Raw genomic sequence first — 20,880 nt, 5'->3', positions numbered from 1 at the left:
GGCCCTTTGTTTTGCTGTCAAAAACCCAGAAAAGTTAGGGTTCATAACCACCGATGCAGAATCTACACAGACATATAAGGACTGCCTAATTCCTTTTCATCTATCCCAGGGAAGATGAAGAAGAGTTGATTTTTATACCCTGCTTTTCACTGGCCAAAGGAGTCTCAAAGTGGCTTGCAAACACCTTCCTTTTCTTCTTTCCCCAACAGACACCCTGTGAGGTAAGTGAGGCTGAGACAGTCGTGATATTACTACTCGGTCAGAACAGCTTTATCAATGCTGCAGCAAACCCAAGGTCACCTAGCTGGTTGCATATGGGGGAGCGGGGAATCAAAACCGACTCGCCAGATTAGAAGCTGCTGCTCTTAATCACACTGGGAGACAGAGGGAGGGGAGAGACTCTCCAGAATGGCATTATGATATTGCAATATCATTTTTGGGTGCTCGACATTCTAGGATTTTCCCCAAAATTCTAGGTTAACAGAGATTTGGAGAATTGTAGAATGTCCTGCAATACAGTGACATTGCATCCAGTTCCATAGCCACAAATGACACTGAAAAGTCATGGGATGTCTTTCTGGCTCCTCTATTTTGTCTCTGTTATTTTTTTCCTTGCCCACACAGTTACATCACCTTTTCTGCCCAAAGCCATGCAGGAATGAGTTTGACAAATGTGAAGCTTAACCATGGAAATGGAAGACACGGACCCTTCTTTTCTAGCACATTTATCAAAATCACCATTCAGTTGTTTCTTACATGTTTAGAGCAGAAGCACTGTCAAATAAATTATTTTATCCCTTAATAATTTGAGGAATTTAGCAAATATAATCAAACTGAAATCCTTCAGAAGATCAATATGTGTTCATCACAACTTCTAAAGCTTATTCTAGAAGGTCTAACACTTGGTTAGTGTGGTTCATCTGCCAATTACATTTGCTACCCACACACTGGAGATACTCCACTGTTTCCTAAAGCTGACATGTACAATATTAAAAAGTACGTTTTTATTGTAACATTTTTTAAGGGGAGCCATAATCAAGCCATGGCTCTGTGATACATGCACTTGGGTGCTTAAGAATGTATGTATGTCCATTTATACTGGTATACCTGGTGAGACAACAATAGTCTAACAGTGGTATATGTGCAGCAAGCATGGCTGCTACATAATCTCTAGAGCTGATTTTCACGTGGTCCCTAAGAGGTTATCCTCTGATGTATTCTGAAGCTAGAATGAGTTACACACAAATAGCAAATTCTAACTTGCCTGGCCCCCAGTGCACAACACTGCATGATGGGGCAGCCTCTTATATGTAGAGTTTGTAAAAACTATAGCGTGTACTTTCCACTGATACAGTGTGCCACCTTTACCTGAGCAGAATGGTAAGAGGTGCCATGGTAAGGCAGTCTTGCCCAGCTCATAACATGAGTTCTGTGCTCAGAAACATGGCGTGTGAGGACATCTGATAAATCATCTTGTCATCTTCTTCTGATTTTCTGCTTGGTACGGGAAATCACAAACTGCAGAACATCTTGGCAGATAGCTGTTCAGCTTAACCCTCCACTGAGGGAGAACTCTTTGACTTCAAGGTAATTAATTCATTTGTCAAACTACTCTTACTGATTTGGTTCCCCGGGATCTTTCCCAGATGAGGGAGAAAGGCCAGGCTGGCACCTGTCTGGCAGCAGGACTAATCCTCGCTTCCAGATGGTGCCAGCCCAGTCCTGGCCTGCCCCTGTCCCAAATGAAGCCCTTGTTTGCCGTGCAGTAAGGGAATGCGGATTCTTCCAGCATTCTCCTTCTTTGCCGCAAGCGTCATTGGGGCCTATGTTGGCCCAGACCCATCTGGCAGGGAACAGTTGGGCCTTCCAGGCCCAGCTCCTCCCCCTCCCCCTGGGCTGACTATGGTATCCCAGGAGGGACACCCTATGTGGCTCCGTAGCACTGCACAGCCAAGCCACCTGGGCCTTTTTTTCTATTTAGGAACATGGCATTGCTACCACATTCCTAAACAGAAAAAAAACTCCAGCCCCCTGCGTGTCAGAACCTTTCCACCCTGGCTGTCTAGTCTGGAGGCAGAAATCCAGGGCGGACATGGTACACCCGCAAAAATCCTCCCCCATGGGGACACAGGAAGCAGTGGGGCAAACTGCCCCATCGCAAAGAACTGGTGGCAACTTGGCACAGCCACTGCCATGCAGAATTGGTCCCCGAGTGGTTTCCATGGATCTGCTTATGAATTGACAGAAAAAAATTGACCCCAATCCCTAGTGCCATCCTCAGGTTTTCAACTAGTCTTGCAGTCTCCTTCTCCATTTCTATCCTCTCTGCCTGCTCATCACTCTTAGTGCCAAGTGGATTTGCTTTAGTTAATAATTTTGATTTAAAAATGTTTTTGTCTGAATTAATCAGTTCTATGTTAACTGATTAACCGCTAGTGCTAAAGGAACAGAAGAAATGGATGAATTGATACTTTAATCACTTCATCTATAATCTGCCCTTCTCACTGAGACTCAAAGCGGCTGCAGCTGTTAACTTCAGTTTGTACTATGCGTGGTGACTGCCCCAGTTGTCCAGAAAAAGAGGACAATTCCCAAAGTCTTTTCTCAGTGACCCACTTATATGGCCTTCTAGGGCTTTTGGTGACCATGCAAGCACTTTCAGCAGCCTCCAGTACACAACTGCACAGCTTGTCCAGTATAGAACTGCAGAAAAATCCTTCCGGTGCTGGTTACTCTTAAAAGACTGTCAGTGTTCTAGAAGAAATGTTGTGGAGCCTCCCTGCCATTTCCTCAGTTTCCTTTGGTGGTTGCTTGTCACATCTTTCCTAATAACATAACATCTTCCCAAAGTGCAATGTTGTAGCTGATTCCATACTAGTAGATGGAAAGTGCCTAGGTGGGAACTCTTGTAAAAAGTGTTCAAGGTGCTTTTGTCTAATTATCAAATCAAATTTTCTTGCATAACTGTATGAATATTGCTTTTGGGATCAATTATACCTTCCTTTCATTCTATCCAAACATTGATAGAATCATAGAATCATAGAGTTGGAAGGGGCCAGACAGGCCATCTAGTCCAACTCCTTGCTCACTGCAAGATCAGCCTAAAGCATCCAGGATAAGTATCTGTCCAGCGGCTGCTTGAAGACGGTCAGTGACAGGGAGCTCACCACCTCTTTAGGCAGTGGATAGTTGTTAATCATAACTGCCGAGGAGTGAGCATTTAGTCTAGCCAGAATGAATGCCTTTAACAGGTTTTGGGAAGACAATAGGTAAGTGTAGGAGGGAAGACATTCTGGAAGTGGACTTAAAAAATTGTGATGAACAAGTGCAGCGTTCTCTAAAGGCAGAGATTATTATTATTATTATTATTATTATTATTATTATTATTATTATTATTATTATTATTATTATTATTATTATTATTGGATTTCTAACCCGCCACTCCCCTGAGGCTCGCGGCAGGTAACAACATGTAAGAGCTTTGGTGATTGATCAATGTTATGTGATTTCTCACCCAAGCCAATGCTGTATGAAACCCCAGGGCCTGGGTAGTGTCCAGGTTAACATCAGGTGCCAACAGTTTCTCAAAGACAATCTCAAACCACATTGACCTATAAGAGTCTTCTTTTAGGAGTGCCACGTAGCCCTTGCTTTTCAAGTATGACTTGATGAACGGTCTAAAGACTTTTAGGTTAAAGGCTTGAACAGCAGCTGAACACAGTTCCCACCTCCATTTCAAAAAAAAGTTTTGCTTTTCTCCTTATCAGTGATTGATGAGGCCCCCATATACGTTAGATGTGAAAAGGATACTCAAATATAAAAACTTCTTCAATTGCTGAATTTCTTCACCATTCAGAGTGAAGTATGGTGAAGTATTCCGTTCTTTGCAGAAAACAACTATTTTAGTTTTCTGGCAGGTAATTTTCAGGCCTTCCCAAAGACAATATTCTGAGAAAACTTTTAATGATCCCTGCAGACCAGGGGCCTTTGGGTACTCACAGGGTGATGATGATGACCTACCCCTGCTGATACCCCTCCAGCATCTATTGTTCAGAGATATACTGCCTCTGTACATATACATTCCATCTAGCCAACATGGCTAATACGATACAATAACTTTTATTGTATATAGACAAAGGCCATTACAAAGCAGAACTAAAACAGTAGAGTACAAATGCAAATAAAACAATATTTCTCCAATATTACATACATGGACTACTGAATCACAATAAGATTTTAAAATTGTATATCAAGGTGGAGACTCCTGTACAAATGCTTTGGCTTGAATGTTCATGGTGGCCAAAGCGAAAAGTGCCACCTTATATAAAATACTAGTATCAAAGCCCATTTCAAAAATGGGCTTTGAAAGGGGCGGGAGGCAGGAGGATGTGAGAGGGTGCCTGAGGCTCACCCTTTGGGCCGCAAAGCGAGCTAAAGGGAGTGAGAAGGGCCCCCCGCCGCCACCATCAGCACTGCCGTGGGAAGCTCCCTTTTGGTCTGGGAAGCGCTGTCACACCGGTGAGACCACTTCGTGGGCTAAAGGTAGTAGGAAGCCCCCCCCCCGGACCACCACCACCAGCAGTGCTGCCGCAGGAGGCTCCCTTTGGCACGGGATGTGCTCTCGCAGCAGCAAGAACGCTTCGCAGGCTAAAGGGAGTGGGAAGGCCCCCCCCCCCGATTCTGCGGGCCAAGGGGCCAGAATGCCCCCTCCCCCAGTGGCTGCGGCATCAGAGCAGCAGCTCCTTGGCCCCTGGAGACCTCTCCCCACATCTGTTACGCGGCAAGATGCCTCTGTGGGCCAAAAGGCGACGGGAAGGCCTGTCCTTTTTTTTAGCCTGCATAAATGTACTACCTTGGGCAGAAACAGTGAGCTATTGTGCTGTTTTCCTATAAAGACACTGAATCACTAACTCATTTGTTTTTTAGCTGTGGTTTATATTCCATTCAAAGAGCTTGCTTTATAACGCCTCTCATTGCCAAGTTTCCTGTCTGCTTACATGATTTTCCCCTTTTATTCAACTTGGCTGTATTGATAAGGGAGTTACATTCTCTGTGGTTATTTACTTTTTTCACTCTTAAAGTTAGGAGCCTGTATGTATTACCTAAACTTAGGGATTGATTCCCCCCCTTTTGATTTTTATTTATTTAAATATTTAATAATTTGGAGCATTTTAATTTGCCCATGTGCTTTGGCATACAGACGCTCGAATTTCTGAACAGGAATATTACTGTACTTCTTGGTAACATTCTGTAATTCAGTTATGCATTCTGTAAAGTAATTTACTGCTAATCAGTACTCTTCAGTATTAAGGGACAGAGAGCACACTGGCTGCGCACTGCTTATTTAACTGTTATCCAGGTCATCCATCTAATGGAAAGAGTAATTTGGTCTGTGTTCTTCATTCATTACTTTAATTTTATATTATATACCAACTGCATAGATTCTGCAACAACTTTAAATACTTCACATTGTAAGATATGTATTTATATTTCCTTTCTTAGTGCTTGTTTTTCTGTTCGTGACTGCACTCAGGCTCTGTCTTTTTTGATTAAGATTATTCTGTGAAGCAGCATCTCCACAGAGGGTATTATATAAATAATATAAGCACACATGTGCCCCCCCAGGTTTAAATCAAAGGTTAACTATATAGTGGAAGTTGGGTTTCAAGTATAATTTAAGACTCTATATTTCTATTGCTAAATTCTGATATATCCATGTTTTAAGGAAATTGATTTTGCAAAGTGGGAATGATGTTCTTAAAGGACATATATCATCAGTAAGGCAGATTCCAAGAGGAAGAGTCTGAGAACAAGATGATACCATTCATCTATTCATTTGCATGCCAGCCGCTCAAAAAAGAGCACCGTCTGATCCCACTGAAATTCTGAATATTCAGGTTAGAATATAACATGATTACTGTGAGAAAATTTCAGGATCATTAATGGTTACTCAAAGGTGATACAAGGAAAGACTTTTCTGATGTCCCTAAACTTACCAATCCTTTCAATAATCACTGTCTTACAGCAACACTTTAAAGAGTTGGGGATGTTTTGTGGTATGCTTACCAAAAATGGTGGAAAAGTAAAACGGATCAGTTTCTTTAAAAAAAAAAAGCATTTCTTAGGATTTTGCTTTAGAACAGGGCAGGGTGGGGGAGGACACCTTTGTAACAAGGGGGAAACAGTCCATTTTCTGGATTTATTGTCCAATTCAGACACTTTTAAAGACTATTTTGGCTGGTTATTGAGATTTTTCTTGGAGGGTTTATATCCAGCCTGTGCTGAGGCAGCTGCCTTGGTTACCAGTTGTGGCTAGGATCAAGTTTAAGTTCTGGTACTGACCTTTAAGGTCATTCATGGTTTGGGCCCTACATAACCGTGGGAGCTCTTTCCATCAGGATGGGGCCAGGAAGTGACCTCAGCAAGGTGTAATACCATAGAGTCCACCAAAGCAGTTATTTTCTCCAGGGAAACTGATCTCAGTCAACTGGACAGCAGTTGTAATTATGGGTGATCTCCAGCCTAGTTCCCCTGGAAGTGATGGCTGCTTTGGAGATTGGAGTCTATGGCATTATACTCTTCTGAGGTCCCTCTCTTCCTCAGACTTCATCCTCCTCAGGCCCCACTTTCAAATATACAGGAGTTTCTTAATTTGAAGTTGGCAACCCTATATCCTTCCCACTCAACAGCCAACCTACCTTTATCTGTTCCTCTGTTGTAAACTTTTCCTCCCCCCCCCTCCCCAGCAACCTCAGCCATTCACCAACCTACCTTTTATCTTCCTCCCATCTTCAAGTATAGTTATTATTTATTTACTTCATTTATACACCACTTCTCTCCAAAGTGGGGACCAAAGCAGATTACAGTATTTTCTGTTCCTCCTTTTTATTCAAATAAGCCTTTGATGTAAGTTCACCTAAAAGTATGTGACTAGCCCCAAATCACTCAGTGAAATTCCACAGAAAATAGGGATTCAAACCTAGGTCTTCTAGACTAGTGATCCCCAACCTGTGGGCTGCGCTGTTCAACACTGCCCGTAATTTCGGCCACAAATCATGCCCATGGGGGGGATTCTTTTTTTTTACTTGAAGAGCGTAGAAATGATTAAGCGCCAGCTCCTACGCCAGCAAAAAAGGTCTTTCTGAGACAATGACTGAACAAATATTTGTTGTGATTGATGTGTTTGGGTTCTTGAAAAACATTTTTTAAAGGGAAAGGGTCTTTTCAGGAGCACAAATACAACAGTTCATTGGCTATTCCCTTTGATTGACGGTGGGAAGAAGCGTGGAAAAATATTGCTTCCTTTGTTGCGATTCCAGCGAGACAGGAAACCTGTGGTGAATGAATAGACCGATACTGAGACTTCAATAGTCCGCTAGAATTGAAGGTATGTGGAATGACGAAATTCCACTATTAAATATAGCGTTTCTGCATACTGCAAACATTTAGTAACATTGGTCATTGTGCGGAATGGCCCTAGTAAATGCCAGGCCCAAAAAGTTTTCCTTCAGAGACCAAAAAAGTCCTGGAAAGCCTGCCTGAAACCGAACCTGGAATATAGTTGTTCCCTAGCAACAGTCGCTGTGGGAATTCCTTGGTTAAAGCTTCAGGCATTTTTAAACCCCAAGTTTCTTTTTTTAAGATTTCACATTTTCTGCAAACTTGGAACCCTTTTCAGGATTGAAGAAAGATTCTGTCTTGCATGTTCACAGCTCCAGTCACTGGATTTTAGTATCTAATGCTATAGAGTATAAGATGTCGTTTCTTTAAAAATAAAAAAATATGTATTTACTTATTACTTATTTCTAATTTCCTTCATAGTTTGCAGGAAAGATCCTACCCCAGAATAAATACTGGCCAGCACAACCCCAATCCAAATAAAAATTAATTATTGCAAGGCTGGGAAAGTAGAATTGAAGAATTCCTCTATTTAAAACATTATTTTTATTGAAATCAGTGCATGAAGAGGGGCAGCAGGCACAAGTGTATTAACCCATCCATCCTAACGAATATTGCCAGCTTGTGAGCCTATAGGAAGGGCTTCTTTAATTTTTTCTGTCAAGGGGAAGGAGCTTACAGATACAGACTTCCTACATGCATAAATTTCATACTCATCAGCCAGCAACTGTACGTAGAGGTGGGCCTGGTGAGCTTTTGCCTGCTGCTTGTCTGAGCACATTGATGTAAAGCCTGATTCCCCGTATTCCACAGGAATGTATATAATCCCTTCTAAAGCCATCTAGGCAATATCAATAACCACATCTTGGGCCAGTAAATTCCATTTATTATGTTTGGCCTGAGTCTAAAGACAGACAGTTTCATTGGGTGATCCAGATTTAATATAATGAGAGAAGAAGAAAACCATTTTTCCCTTTAGCCATTTTTTCTATACCATCTCCACTTTCTGAAATCTATCATACTTTATTTCTAAAATTTTAAGCCCCACTTTGGACTTTCTTCAAGAATGTGGTTTCTTTTTTCCATTCCATGGTATCCTTTTTAAATGGGTCAGCTACAACTGTAGATGGTATTTCAGATGTAGACAAACCAGAGGTTTAAATAAACATTATGATATGGGTAATTTTATTTTGCAACCATTTCCTTAATAATACATGGATTTGCCCTTTATCATTGAGCTAGAAAGAAAGCCCATTTTATCTCGGAATAAAATTGGCGCTAGGGGTGAGGGGCAGTGGGCAGGAACGAATAGGAGGGCTCCAGGCTTGTGGGTGAAGGTGGCAGAGGTGAGTGGAGGGAAGAAGCCAGGTGGTGCGGAGTCCAGGAGAGAAGGCGGGTAAGTCGTGCGTTGTGGATGCGGGGAGGTGCGGGGCCATGGTGGGGCGGGGAGGCGCAGCCGCGTGTAGTTGTTTTGGCGGGGCGGGGAGGCGCGGGCGTTTCTCAGGGCGGCCTACTGTTCTCTGTGGGGCGGGAGGCTCCATTGGCAGCAGCTCCGAGGCGGCAGGGCGAGGTCTGGGCCATGGCCGGGCGGAGAGGCTGTTCGCGGCAGCAAAGCGTGCGGCGGGAGGCGTGGTCCACGTGAGTAGGTGCAGCTGTGGCAGGCGACGGCGAGTCGAGGGTGTGTGGCGTCGTCGGTTGGCGGTGCAGGCCGCTCCTGGCCGCGCGGGCCGGCAGCAAGGTGGCAGGTTGGTGGTGGTGCTGCCGGGGAGCCATCTCATGGCGGCGGGTGGCGGCATGGGCTCGATGGTGACGGTCCCCTAGGGCGAGGGGAGGGCACCATGAGGACTCACAGAGTCGTAAGGCGGCTTGTCCCTTGGCGCGGTGAGTCCTCTGGCAGGTGGGCAAGGCCGGCAAGGCCGGCAGCCGGCTCCCCATTGGCGGCTTGGCCCTGGATGGACAGTCGGAGGCCCCAATCAGGAGCTTCTTCGTGGCTCCTGATTGGGCCCTCCGAGTTTTTATCCCAGACAGGGCCCGCCCTAACTCCTCCCTGACAGCCCCTACTCTTTTATTTAATCCGCTCCACAGGAGCGGATTAAAGATACTGAGCTGATGTTTTCACTGTTCTACCCATAAGAACATCAGGGCCCTGCTGGATCATACCACTGGTCCATCTAGTCCAACATACCTACATTGAACAAGAAGAAGAAGAGTTGGTTCTTATATGCTGTTTTTCTCTACCAGAAGGAAGCTCAAAGCAGCTTACAATCGCCTTCCCTTTCCTCTCCCCACAACAGACACCCTGTGGGGTGGGTGAGGCTGAGAGAGCCCTGATATTACTGCTCGGTCAGAGCAGCTTTATCAGTGCTGTGGTGAGCCCAACGTCACCCAGCTGGTTGCATGTGGGGGAGCGCAGAATCGAACCTGGCATGCCAGATTAGAAGTCCACACTTCTAACCACTACACCAAGCTGGCTCTCTGTTACCTATTCACTCAATGCAGAGAGTTTCTCCTGGAGCTCTTCAAAATCTACCTTGGTTTTCACCATCCTGAATAGTTTCATATTATCTGTAAATTTGGCCACTATAATGCTAACCCCAAATTCTAGATCATTTATGAACAAATTAAATAGCACCTATCTACATACCAATCCTTGTGGCATCCCAATGCTCAGATTTTTTTCATTGTGAGAACTGGCTCTTTAGTCCTGCTTTTTGCTTTCAGTTTTTAATCCATAAGGAGACCTGTTTTACAATATAACAGCCTGGCTATTCTCTTTTTACAGTTTACAAGGGCAACTTTTAGTAAACCACAACAGTGCATTATCTTGAGTTAGACGTTTTCAGAACTGTGTTTTATCATCGCAAGTAGTGTTTATTGAAGGTTGGGTTCCTTTAGATGTGCAGGTGTTGTAGGAAACAGGACTTTCCACTAACAGCCCAGTAATGTTCCTTCAGAGCCTGCACATTTATACAGACATACTGAGTAGAAATGATCATTTAATGAGAATGTTCTGGAACATGGTTTCTGAGTATATTGTAAAATGCCTTAAATTATCATTGTTTGGGCACCCCATTCTTCAGAAACTGTGTTCTCAATGAGTATTCATTTAAACAGGCCCAGAGCAGATTCTTGCTATTGAAGCAGCCAAAGTGAGCAGAATTAATTTAGAGCTTTGTCTCCATTGTAAATTAACATTTTTTACAGCTAAGATGGTGGCTCAATAATTCAAATTTCTTAAAGTTAAGCTGTATAATATTCAGTTCTAGTTGTCTAATAGTTTTTGAAGAAAATACCCTCTCCCCCTTCTGTTTGGTATTAAATCATCGGAAGTATTTTTGTATATGTATCACACAGAGCAGTATTGTTTATCTTCAGCAGAGACACTGAATGAAGCTAATATTGCCTCAATAAAAAATGTGCCCATACATATGTGTGTGTCTTAGTTAAAAGCATAACTCAGAAACCAATTGTAAGGAGGTGTAAGTGAAAAAGGTATGATTTCTGATTTCTTTTATAGGTTTGTTTTTTAGTTTTAAACAAAGGTTACTATTTTTCATAACAGCAGTATGAATTGAAACATCCAGTTTTTATGAAATGTTGAAAATCACTGGAGACTCGTGAGAAGTATCAAATCAATGTTGCAATGTTGACAATGACATCAAGGTATAAAAATGAAATATCAAACTTTCTAATCAGATGAATTACGACCTTTAAAAAATCATCTATAAGAACATCCCTAAGGCAGATAGTTAATTTTCTAATTAACAATTAAGTTTTTGAGTTGCATGAGTTAAGGCTTGTATGTACACACTAGTACGTAAATACCTTCAAATTTTAATTGCATGTATGAAGGAGATTAGGATTTCAGATATAAATGCAGGAATGTATGTCTAAGTAGGATTTGAAAGAAACATTTTGGTGACAGAGATGCATTGTCTGGTAGAAATGCTCTAACAGACTAGCCAATTGTCCAGGAAATGGTCTCAATCCTTAGTGTGTTTTGTGTTCATTTGCAATGGGTGAGTAAGCTTTGACCATCTAACTGTCTTCTTTGGCTTCTCTTCCCTCTCCTGCCTCAGCTTACCCATCCCCTTTCTCCCCATTATGACACTTATTATTTTTCCATTCACAGCAAAACTATTCACATCAAGGTAATTGATGATGAGGAGTATGAGAAAAACAAGACTTTCATCATTGAGCTGATGGGCCCACGCATGGTGGATATGAGTTTACAGAAAGGTGTAGTACTGGTTCTCCCAACTAACATTAACACTCTTCTTTCCTCTTCTCTTTCCTCTCCCACCTTTCTTTTCTTGCTATCTATAGTCTCTTTTCATTTTCCAACTGCTCAATCCTTAACACTGCTGTGTATGCACAATCTGTCACATGGTACTGATGCTTGCTAGCCAAGTGATATACCTAGCAAGGGAGCGTGTCTGTTTGTGTGGCTAGTGGTTGTCTGTGCATATACCTCAAAGAATACATTGCAGGTGTCCTCAGGTCTATCTTGTATGCTCCATGGGTGGGCTGAGTCTCTGCATTCCATGGTGTTGTGTATACTGCATATTCCCAAGTAACCTCACAAGAAAGGTTCTACTCATGAGTTCTCCAGCCAACAGCAGGATGCCTGGAATGCACAACAGTTAACACACAAATATTGCTTGCTATTGCTGTTATACAGGAAAAAATGTATGCCAAAATTCTTAGCAAAAGAAAAACTTTGATCAGTTTTCTAGACTTCTGTTAAACTCATTTTTCCACTTGTTGGAATACAGGTGCATTGAATAGGATTGCGGTCAATGGTGATATCATGAATGTATGGAAATTTTATCTACTTTCCTCCCACTTCAAGCATTCTTGTGCATACTGCCTTGTGTCAATACCATTCTATCAAACCCTATGCCTGCATTCTTAATTCAGCACTATGCCCAGTCTATTATACACCACAAATTGAATGACCAGAGCAATCTTAAGGATAGGTAAAGGTAAAGGTATCCCCTGTGCAAGCACCGAGTCATGTCTGACCCTTGGGGTGACGCCCTCTAGCGTTTTCATGGCAGACTCAATACGGGGTGGTTTGCCAGTGCCTTCCCCAGTCATTACCGCTTACCCCCCAGCAAGCTGGGTACTCATTTTACCGACCTCGGAAGGATGGAAGGCTGAGTCAACCTTGAGCCGGCTGCTGGGATCGAACTCCCAACCTCATGGGCAGACAGTTCCAGACAGCATATCGCTGCCTTACCACTCTGCGCCACAAGAGGCTCTATCTTAAGGATATATGCGCAGAAATAAATCTCCCTGGATTTATTGTGTGTAATTACAATGTATCGAGAGATCACTGTTTGCCCACTAAGTACTCAGGAGTTCCATGCCTGAGGAAGGATTTGAACTTAGACTTTCCACATTATAGATCAACACTCCATTCTCTTGCCCTTTAGTGCACCTGTACTTCGCCTGTATTTCCTGGAGTTTTCGAATTAACCCAGAGGCTGTGGCCAGATGAATGCAGTCCCTCTGGTGGAATCCTGAACTGGTGGAATCCTGAACTGGCAGAGTGGACTGTATACACACTGCAGGGAGGGGTCAGATTTTTAAATACTAATTAAAAAGTCTCTGCTAGTAAAAGAAATACTAACATTTCCAAGTAGATGAATGATCTCCTTACCCTTTCTTTTGCAATTTTTATTTTGACCTTGCAGGGAGGAGGGCTTTTTGTTTTTTTGTTTTTGTGATTTTTTGCTATTGTCTTGGTTTTTGTTTTCTGGTGTTTTTTTTAACATAGGAGCATTGAAATTCTGAAATGGTTACAGTCTATTCTCCCTGTTACAGTCTGTTCTTACCACCAAATTTCCACATCTCTCGGTTTCATATTTTGATTTCTCTGGGTTCCACTTCTCTGGGTTACATACAGGCATAAATTCTAGTATAAACTTTTGATTTTAAAATAGATACAACTTTGAATGGCTATTTAACATATATTTTCTCATTAATTAATCCAGGCACACAATTTCAGGATCTCCTGTTCACTTTGACAATGGCATGGCATACATATGGATTGGCAGGTGCTTTTTTGCTGGCCTTGGAGGTAACGAATATATCAGTCTGAAGGCAGGAAAAGATACCATATATGCTGCTACCAATATTTCATTTCTTCAAATGGACTTTGAATGTGTGTAGAGACATACCAGAATGTGGCTGTGTAGGACGGGAACTGAGAGCATACTGTCACATCTGAGTGATGCTTACCTGGGAAAGATGCAGAAGAGACATTAAGGTGTTTTCTATGTGGGCAGAGTCTTCTGTGGTTTCGTTGTTGTAGCTACTGCTGATACAGCAGCAGTGGCAACAGAGCTTTCACTTGGCTGGTTTTGCCTGTAGCGTCCCTGTAGCGTCAAGGGGTGTTTTTTTATTTTTTAAATTAGCAAATGAATACGGTTATATTGGTACAAAAGTATAACTAACAACCTGCTATCATTTTCTGGGAATTCCCACTTATTTTTTAAAAGTAAGTCTCTAGGTACTTTTGTTGTGGATATAAAAGTGGAAACACATGCCTCTGCTAAAAACTGTAAAAAAATTAAAACTGGAAATTCCCAGAATAGAAGCATGGACTGTTAAAACATTATTCAAATACAACAATATTCATTGCTGATATTTAAAAAAAACACCAAAACACCCTTTGTGCTGAGGGAGAAATGGCTACCATGAGAACAGGAACATGGAAAATGGCAATGGGTGAAGCTAGGGCTGGGGAAATCTATATTCCCACCCACACATATTCTCACAGCTTCTCTGAGATCTTTCCGAAAACCCCACGGCAAAGAACGTTTGAGAATGATTGGAGACAATCTGGGGAAGCCCGGAGAGGGGCAATGCACCACAAGGCACTTCTGATTACAAACCTGGAAATAATGCTACAGCATTCCTGAGTCTTCATGAGCTTTGCCAGTTTCACTGATTGAGTGTATGGATGTATGTGCATACGTGTTTGCTATCTTTCTTGCTCCCTAGCCAAAGACCAAAAGCGTTCTCAACAAAATGGGCATGAGCAGAAAAGAATGGGCTCTTACAGATATCTTGGGCTCCTTTTGTGCCCCTGGGTATTTTCAATTGCTAGTGGGCTGTTAATACCATGTGACATTGACCTCAATGTGCTGCAGAAGTCACCTTCCACTAACCATCAACAAGGACCAGGTTCCCCTCCCTCCCCTTCTTTGTCCTTCCATCCCTTCCTTCCTCCTCTAACACTCTCTGACTCACCTAAAGAGCAACTACGAGATGTGCCATAGAAAGCAAGCGAAACACCGCCCAAGGCAGTGACAGAAGTGGGGCTGCATGTGAGAAAGTTGTGGTGCTGCTGCCGCCGCCGCTGTTGCATCTGCTCCAACCAAGCAACCCACTGTACACACATGTCTTTCTTGTTGTCCCTACAGGAAGACCATAAGGGTTAAAATAGTAGATGAGGAGGAATACGAAAGGCAGGAGAATTTCTTCATTGCCCTTGGTGAACCGAAATGGATGGAACGAGGAATATCAGGTGTGAGATCCTTTTTTGAGAAAACAAAGCAAATAAAATCCAATCCCAAAAGAGTAACCTTTTTGCTCCCCTTTCTTCCACCTTTATCTTCTTTTATTTTTAGACAAACCAACGTATCTTCTCTTCCCTCCTATATTCTCGCTCTCACCCTGTTTCGGTCCCATCTTTGCATTTTTGAGCCTACCTAGCTTATTTCGGATCCTCCTTTTGTGCAGTGCTTGGGCCCCCGAGGCCGTTTGATCCCATGTGTTTGGACTCCTTGCGTTCTCTTTTTTTCCTTTTCCCCCTTTTGGTGGCATCTTTGGCGTTATCCTGTTTCCCTTTCAAATGCCAAGCCTGACTTAAAGTACTTTTTTCAAAAGAATGTATTTGCATGGCTGCCTTTTTTGGCTTGCTCCCGGTCTTGTATCTTGCACCGTCTTTCCCTCCTTTTTCTTGCTCCCTTTCTATGGCATTGCAATGAATAATGTTGGGTGCAGATTAATTTAATTTTTACATACAATTGGAGTCGTGTTTAGCAAGTTCTGTCATTGTAACAACAAAGCGTGTTTGCATTTTGTTTGCTCCTTTGGTTTCAAAATCTCCAGGCATTACAAAAATACACATAAATAACATTTCCTAGCCCTAACTTTAGGAATTTTTTAAGCTTTCTTATTTGTAATTGCCAGGCAGTTTTAAAATGAAGCTCTGATTTTTATAAAGACACACAGGAAACCAGTAACAGTATTGAAAGGTAACCAAATTTTAATTGGGTTAAATGTTAACAAAATTATCTTTTGTATTGGAAGCACAGAAGTTTTTTGCTGTATCCCCAATTCGCCATATTTCCCACTTAAGGGGAAAATGCTGTCCATGCAAACTACAGAGATGATCTGAATCCAATGATAACATGAGAAAGAAATTTTACTTACAAAAATAGAAGCATATCTTACATGACATATTAATGTAGGTACTTTTAATTTCTTGTAAACAGATTAACTTTGAAAAGATTGATACAGCTCCAAGCCCAGAAAAGAGAGAAAAAAAGAGATATCCTATATAAGATAAGAAGATAATAAAAATAAATAATAAGAGAAGGCAAGCAATGGCCAAAGAGGATCAACATCTAACCAATGAGAGGCCAAGCTTATCTTATCCAGAAATCCCAGATGTCACTTCATAGACATGAGAAGCTTCCGATCAATAAAGAAAAGTGGAGGTCTTTGATGCTGATTTGGATAATAAAGCTAATTTGATATGGATGTTTCTAAATTCTACACACACAATCATAGAGATGGAAGGGACCCCCAGGGTCATCAAGTCCAACCCCCTGCACAATGCATAAAATTCACAACTTCATGTTTAAATGAATAGTGACTCACAAGGAACATGATTATTACTAGTATTACCACTATTATAATAATTTTACTACTACTCATTTTTAAAAATTTGTTTTACATTATTGGCTAGAGAATCGACAGCTTAAGGTGAAACATGATGAAATACTGTCAAAGTTACTAACAATTTACAAACCCTTCCAAACCTAACATTAAAAATCCAACCAGAGCATAAAAATATTAAAAAATGAATCAGCTTAAAAAACAAGCAAACTATAAAAACAGTGTTAAAGGACATCTCCTACTCTTGATGGTGCAAAAATCCAAGAAACATGCCATGAAATCATCAGTGTTTTGAAAATTTTTAAATGAAAAACTCCCCTGGACTAACTCATCAAAGTTCCTCAAATCCTGGTCTTTGCAAACTTTTCTTTGCCCCTAATGTGAGGTAGGCCCAGGGAGGATAAGGGAGAGGAAAGGATCCAGGAACAGGGCCTTGCCCACTGCCCCTCCCTTCCAGTGGAGGGAGGGAGATCCTGCCTGGCCAGCCCTGAACGGCAGTTTCCCAGTCAAGCAGGTAGGGTGAGGTTGGGGGGACTGGGCCCATCCTTGACTGTGGCCACATCTCATCCCTCTCTACAGTGAAGCTAGGCTGGCACATCCCATCCTTTGCTGTGGCCAGGTTGAATTAGGACACACATATCTCATCCCTCAGTGAAGTTGGGCTGGGCGTGGGTGGGCAAGGTAGGCACATTTTCTGCCACAGCAAGCCCTTTTTTCCCATGTCTCTGTCAATTGCCTGCTTCTCTCTTTGGGAAGGCCCTAGTAGGGGCTATGGATCCCAGGCCATTGACCCCCTGGGCCTGTTCCCAGTACTCTTATTGGCAATCCAACCCAGATGGAGCCCTCACACTTTTTATAATTTCCTTCACATAAAGACATCTAGTTCAACCCTTCTATTTGCTTTTCTAAAACTCATCATAACATTTCTCATTATTCTTTGGGTCATTAATGCACAAAAAGTCATAGACCTGAAAGTGGCAAAGGCTGGTGCATTTCCTTACACCAGCTGCTTTTTTAACAATGGAAAGATTAATCCTGGAGAAAGATAGTCCAGAAACATTGCAGAGTTTCTGGAATGTGTTTATGCTGATGGTTATCTGGGCTTTTCTACTTCCTTCCTGACTGAAGCTGTGGTTTTTAACAGCTACATAACAGCCAGAAATTTAACATTTGCAATCCTTTCCTCCTCCTACATTTCTTTTTTTCACTGCATCTTCATTTCTAGAGAGCCAATGTGGCATAGTGATTAGAGTGTAGTCTTATGACATGGGGAGACCAAGATGGAGATCCCCACTGTTCCACCAACGCTCACTAGATGTCAAAGAAATAGTAGTCAAACTGGTATTCTGGCAGAAAAAGAGTTTATCCTGGTAAGAAAAAGATTCCATTTTCTACCCTAGGAGGAAATAACTTTTTGGATTATAAAAATAATAAGCTTGCCTGCTGGTCTGAAAGTTGGATCAACCAACTACCTCTGGTTCCACTTTTTCAGGGTCTGACTTTATTCAGCATTCTAAAGTTCTGTCATTGGCATCTGCTAGTACACCAAGGTCTTCCATCTGGGTGAATTTCTTCAAAGGTCACTCCACAAAAATTCCAACAAAGGAAGAGCAATGTGGGAGGGAAAGAAACCTCATTAATCTTCCTAGCATGTAGAAACCTGCAAATACATTTTATGCCTCTTTTCTTTACTTAATTACTGAAAAAGGAGCCTTGAAACCATTGAGAGTAAATCTCCAGTGGAACTACAGAAGAGTGTTTGAAGCTCCTTTTGAGCCACACGGAAAACTAGTTTAAGACCAAGAGCACATAAGTGCAGCCCAGGTGCTGGCGTGGCAGCTTGATCTTAACACTTGTCCTGTCTCTTTTGTCCCAATTCCTTAATTGGATAATATCTGGGCTTCATACTTTCCAACACCAATACCCGTCATTTTGAAATTCCGGGGGGGGGGGGGGGCAAGCAAACAATTGCCGCCATTCCTTGCAGTATTGCTTGTCTGTATGCAAGGAAAGGTTGTGTGCCCCTGTGACTAGACAATACAACAGCAGACTAGCAAGCAAAGGAACTCTTCATGAAGTCACCATGTGTGATTTACATTCTTTCTAATAATATCAAACAATTTATTTGCTAGAGAAATGAGACTCCCACCCTAACTTGGATTAACTGTTCTTCATATTTATAAAAAATAATTTTAGAAGAGATTGGTTATTTGTTACCCTCTAGGCTTGCAATATATTAAGTGGATTGAATTAATGTATGTGTTGTTAGTTTCTCAGCCTTTTTATTTTCTGGATTATTGGCAAAACAGGATTATTGGCAGAACAACCTTCAGCCTTGATAATCCGTATATTATTAATTTCCCAGCATTTCCCTTTTTGTAATCTCATTCTATGGTAATGCCTCATGTAATACTTGAAACAATTAGGCCTGGGTTGGTTATTCTCTAATGACCCACAATAAATATGTAGTCTCTACTGGCTACATGCAGAAGAGCAAAAGTTTAAAAGCAAAGATGGTGAATGCCTTATTATTAAGATATATATGTGGTGAGTTGCAGTCTCCCTTCTGTTGCGTAGCTCTGAGGCCTCCCAGCCTCCTTCTGCCTTCTTACAGTTCTAGATGTTTCCCTTATCTTCGGTGACAGGGCCCTAACTGTTGATGGCAAAGCATAGCAGCACCTAGATGGCTCCCAGCATACTGCGTCACCTTTCTGGTCACCCCACTGTCAGTACCTTTTGAATGTGCCTCTAGTGAAGTGAGGTTTGTTCTTTGTTAAAAGACTACAGCTTTAAGCTCTGCTGCTACTTCCTGGGTAGTCTTGATGCCACATTAGTTGTTGAGAATTTGGGCCAGGTTTTTCTTGCCTCGCTGGCCCTCAGGGACAGTTTAGAGACTTCTATTTTCTGCACATGTCACTTTTGACAATCCAGCATTAGAGGGGAAGTATTATGCCTGCTTTCCCATAAATGGCTTATACTTTTCATCTAAACTATAATTCGCCTGAAGGTGTAAAACTGAGCATAAATCTCACAACAGTATTTGTCTGAAGAAGAGGAGCCACATTAGACTGTGGAGGGAGCCTGTTCTCCCATGGTCAGTTTCTCAAAGATAATGGAGGGAAATTAGCCCCAACTGTGTAAGTATAACCACAGCAAAGGAAATGTAAATTACAGCTTTCAGAACATAAGGGCAACCATATTGAATCAAACCAATAGTTGCTCTAGCAAAGCTTACTGTTACATACAGTGGCTGATGAAATGCCTTCAGAAAGCCAATAAACAGCATATGGAGGCCCAAGTTTCCTCCTGTTTTTGTGCCAAACAGTAGCATTTAGAGGGTAGATCCATGAGTCCATAGAGCTCATCAGTGGACAAATGAAAGAAGAAAGGAATGAAATAGAGCAGTCTTCATAGAGTATGGAGGTTCCAAAGAGCTTTATAAAATATGCACAAGGTAGACAGAGTGGGCAGAGAGAATGTTTTCTCCCTCTCCCAACTAGAAGCACTTGAGGGCATCTAATGGTGTTGATGGGCAATAGGCTTAGGATGGACAAAAGGAAATACTTCTTTGCTTAACAGGTAATTGACATGTGGAATTTGCTGTTAAAGGATGTAGTGATAAGCTACAGGTATAAAAGGTTTTAAAAAGGCATTGGACAGGTCTGCCAATGGTTACTAGCCATGGTGAAAGAAAGAAAACTTCTGCATGCCAGTGCCAGGAGACCCCAGATTCTATGCCCTGCTGTTGGCCCTCCAGAGAGAGTATGAGACAGGATACTGGACAAGATGGACCCCTGGTCTGATCCCCAAAAAAGTTCCTGAGAAATGTTGTAGATGAGATTCTGCATATCATCTTGGTTGATGGCAATTTGGGTCATCCTGAACAAAATGAAAATTATAGCATGGAGAATTGATACAGTTTAATATCAACAAAATTCTGGCCTCCCAATCTGAAAATTTAGTTGAGAAACCATCTGTAGAAATCTGCCTGAACTCCGGCCAAGCCCCTTCCCTCAGAAAGATTTTTATGAAGCCATCTTTATAAAGAGATGGCTTCAACTTTTTTTTAGTTACTTTAAAAACCTTAATTAGGTTTAATTAATTAATATTTTATTGTATGTATTCTACTGGATGTTTTAACTGTGATGTTGCCTGCCCTAAACTTATTATAAGGCTTTTATTGCCTTAAGGCTATAAAAATAAAACTATTATTATAATATTATTATTCTCATTTTAGTGTTGCTTATGTTAAAGCAAGATGTCTATCAGAAAATTAACACTTTTATCCCAAAACATTCATCTATGAGTGTCATGGTACAGAAGATTCAAAATTGTTAATACTGTAGCCATTCTGTACATTATGCCAGAAGAGCCATGAATGATAGCCTGGCCTTTTTTTTTTTTTTTGGCATGTGGTTGACTGTCAGGCAGCTGCCAGTAATTTGGGAGTGTGCTGCCCATTTGCTTGGAATAGTAATGTTTGTGGGGTTGCCATCCCATATCATTTAACCAATCAGAATTGCTCCCCAGGCAACTGCTTGCTTCACACAGGAAAATATATCTGTA

At 41.8% G+C, this 20,880-nt stretch overlaps 1 protein-coding gene across 5 annotated transcripts in view; it reads left to right on the top strand.

Moving 5' to 3' along the window:
• Positions 1-20,880, top strand: part of SLC8A3 (solute carrier family 8 member A3) — a 205,768-nt gene that overhangs the window by 148,019 nt on the left and 36,869 nt on the right. For 2 of the 5 annotated variants that reach the window (XM_077322620.1, XM_077322618.1), the window contains exon 3: positions 11,531-11,637. In XM_077322620.1, the coding sequence (XP_077178735.1) occupies positions 11,531-11,637 (107 nt within the window). Of the gene's footprint in view, positions 1-11,530; positions 11,638-14,831; positions 14,936-20,880 lie in introns of those variants that run through there. The other 3 variants (XM_077322621.1, XM_077322619.1, XM_077322622.1) reach the window with 2 other exon arrangements.

Source organism: Paroedura picta, chromosome 2, assembly GCF_049243985.1.
Source record: "Paroedura picta isolate Pp20150507F chromosome 2, Ppicta_v3.0, whole genome shotgun sequence".
In the NCBI taxonomy this organism is placed as follows: Eukaryota; Metazoa; Chordata; class Lepidosauria; order Squamata; family Gekkonidae; genus Paroedura; species Paroedura picta.
This window is presented reverse-complemented; position numbering and strand designations above follow the sequence as displayed.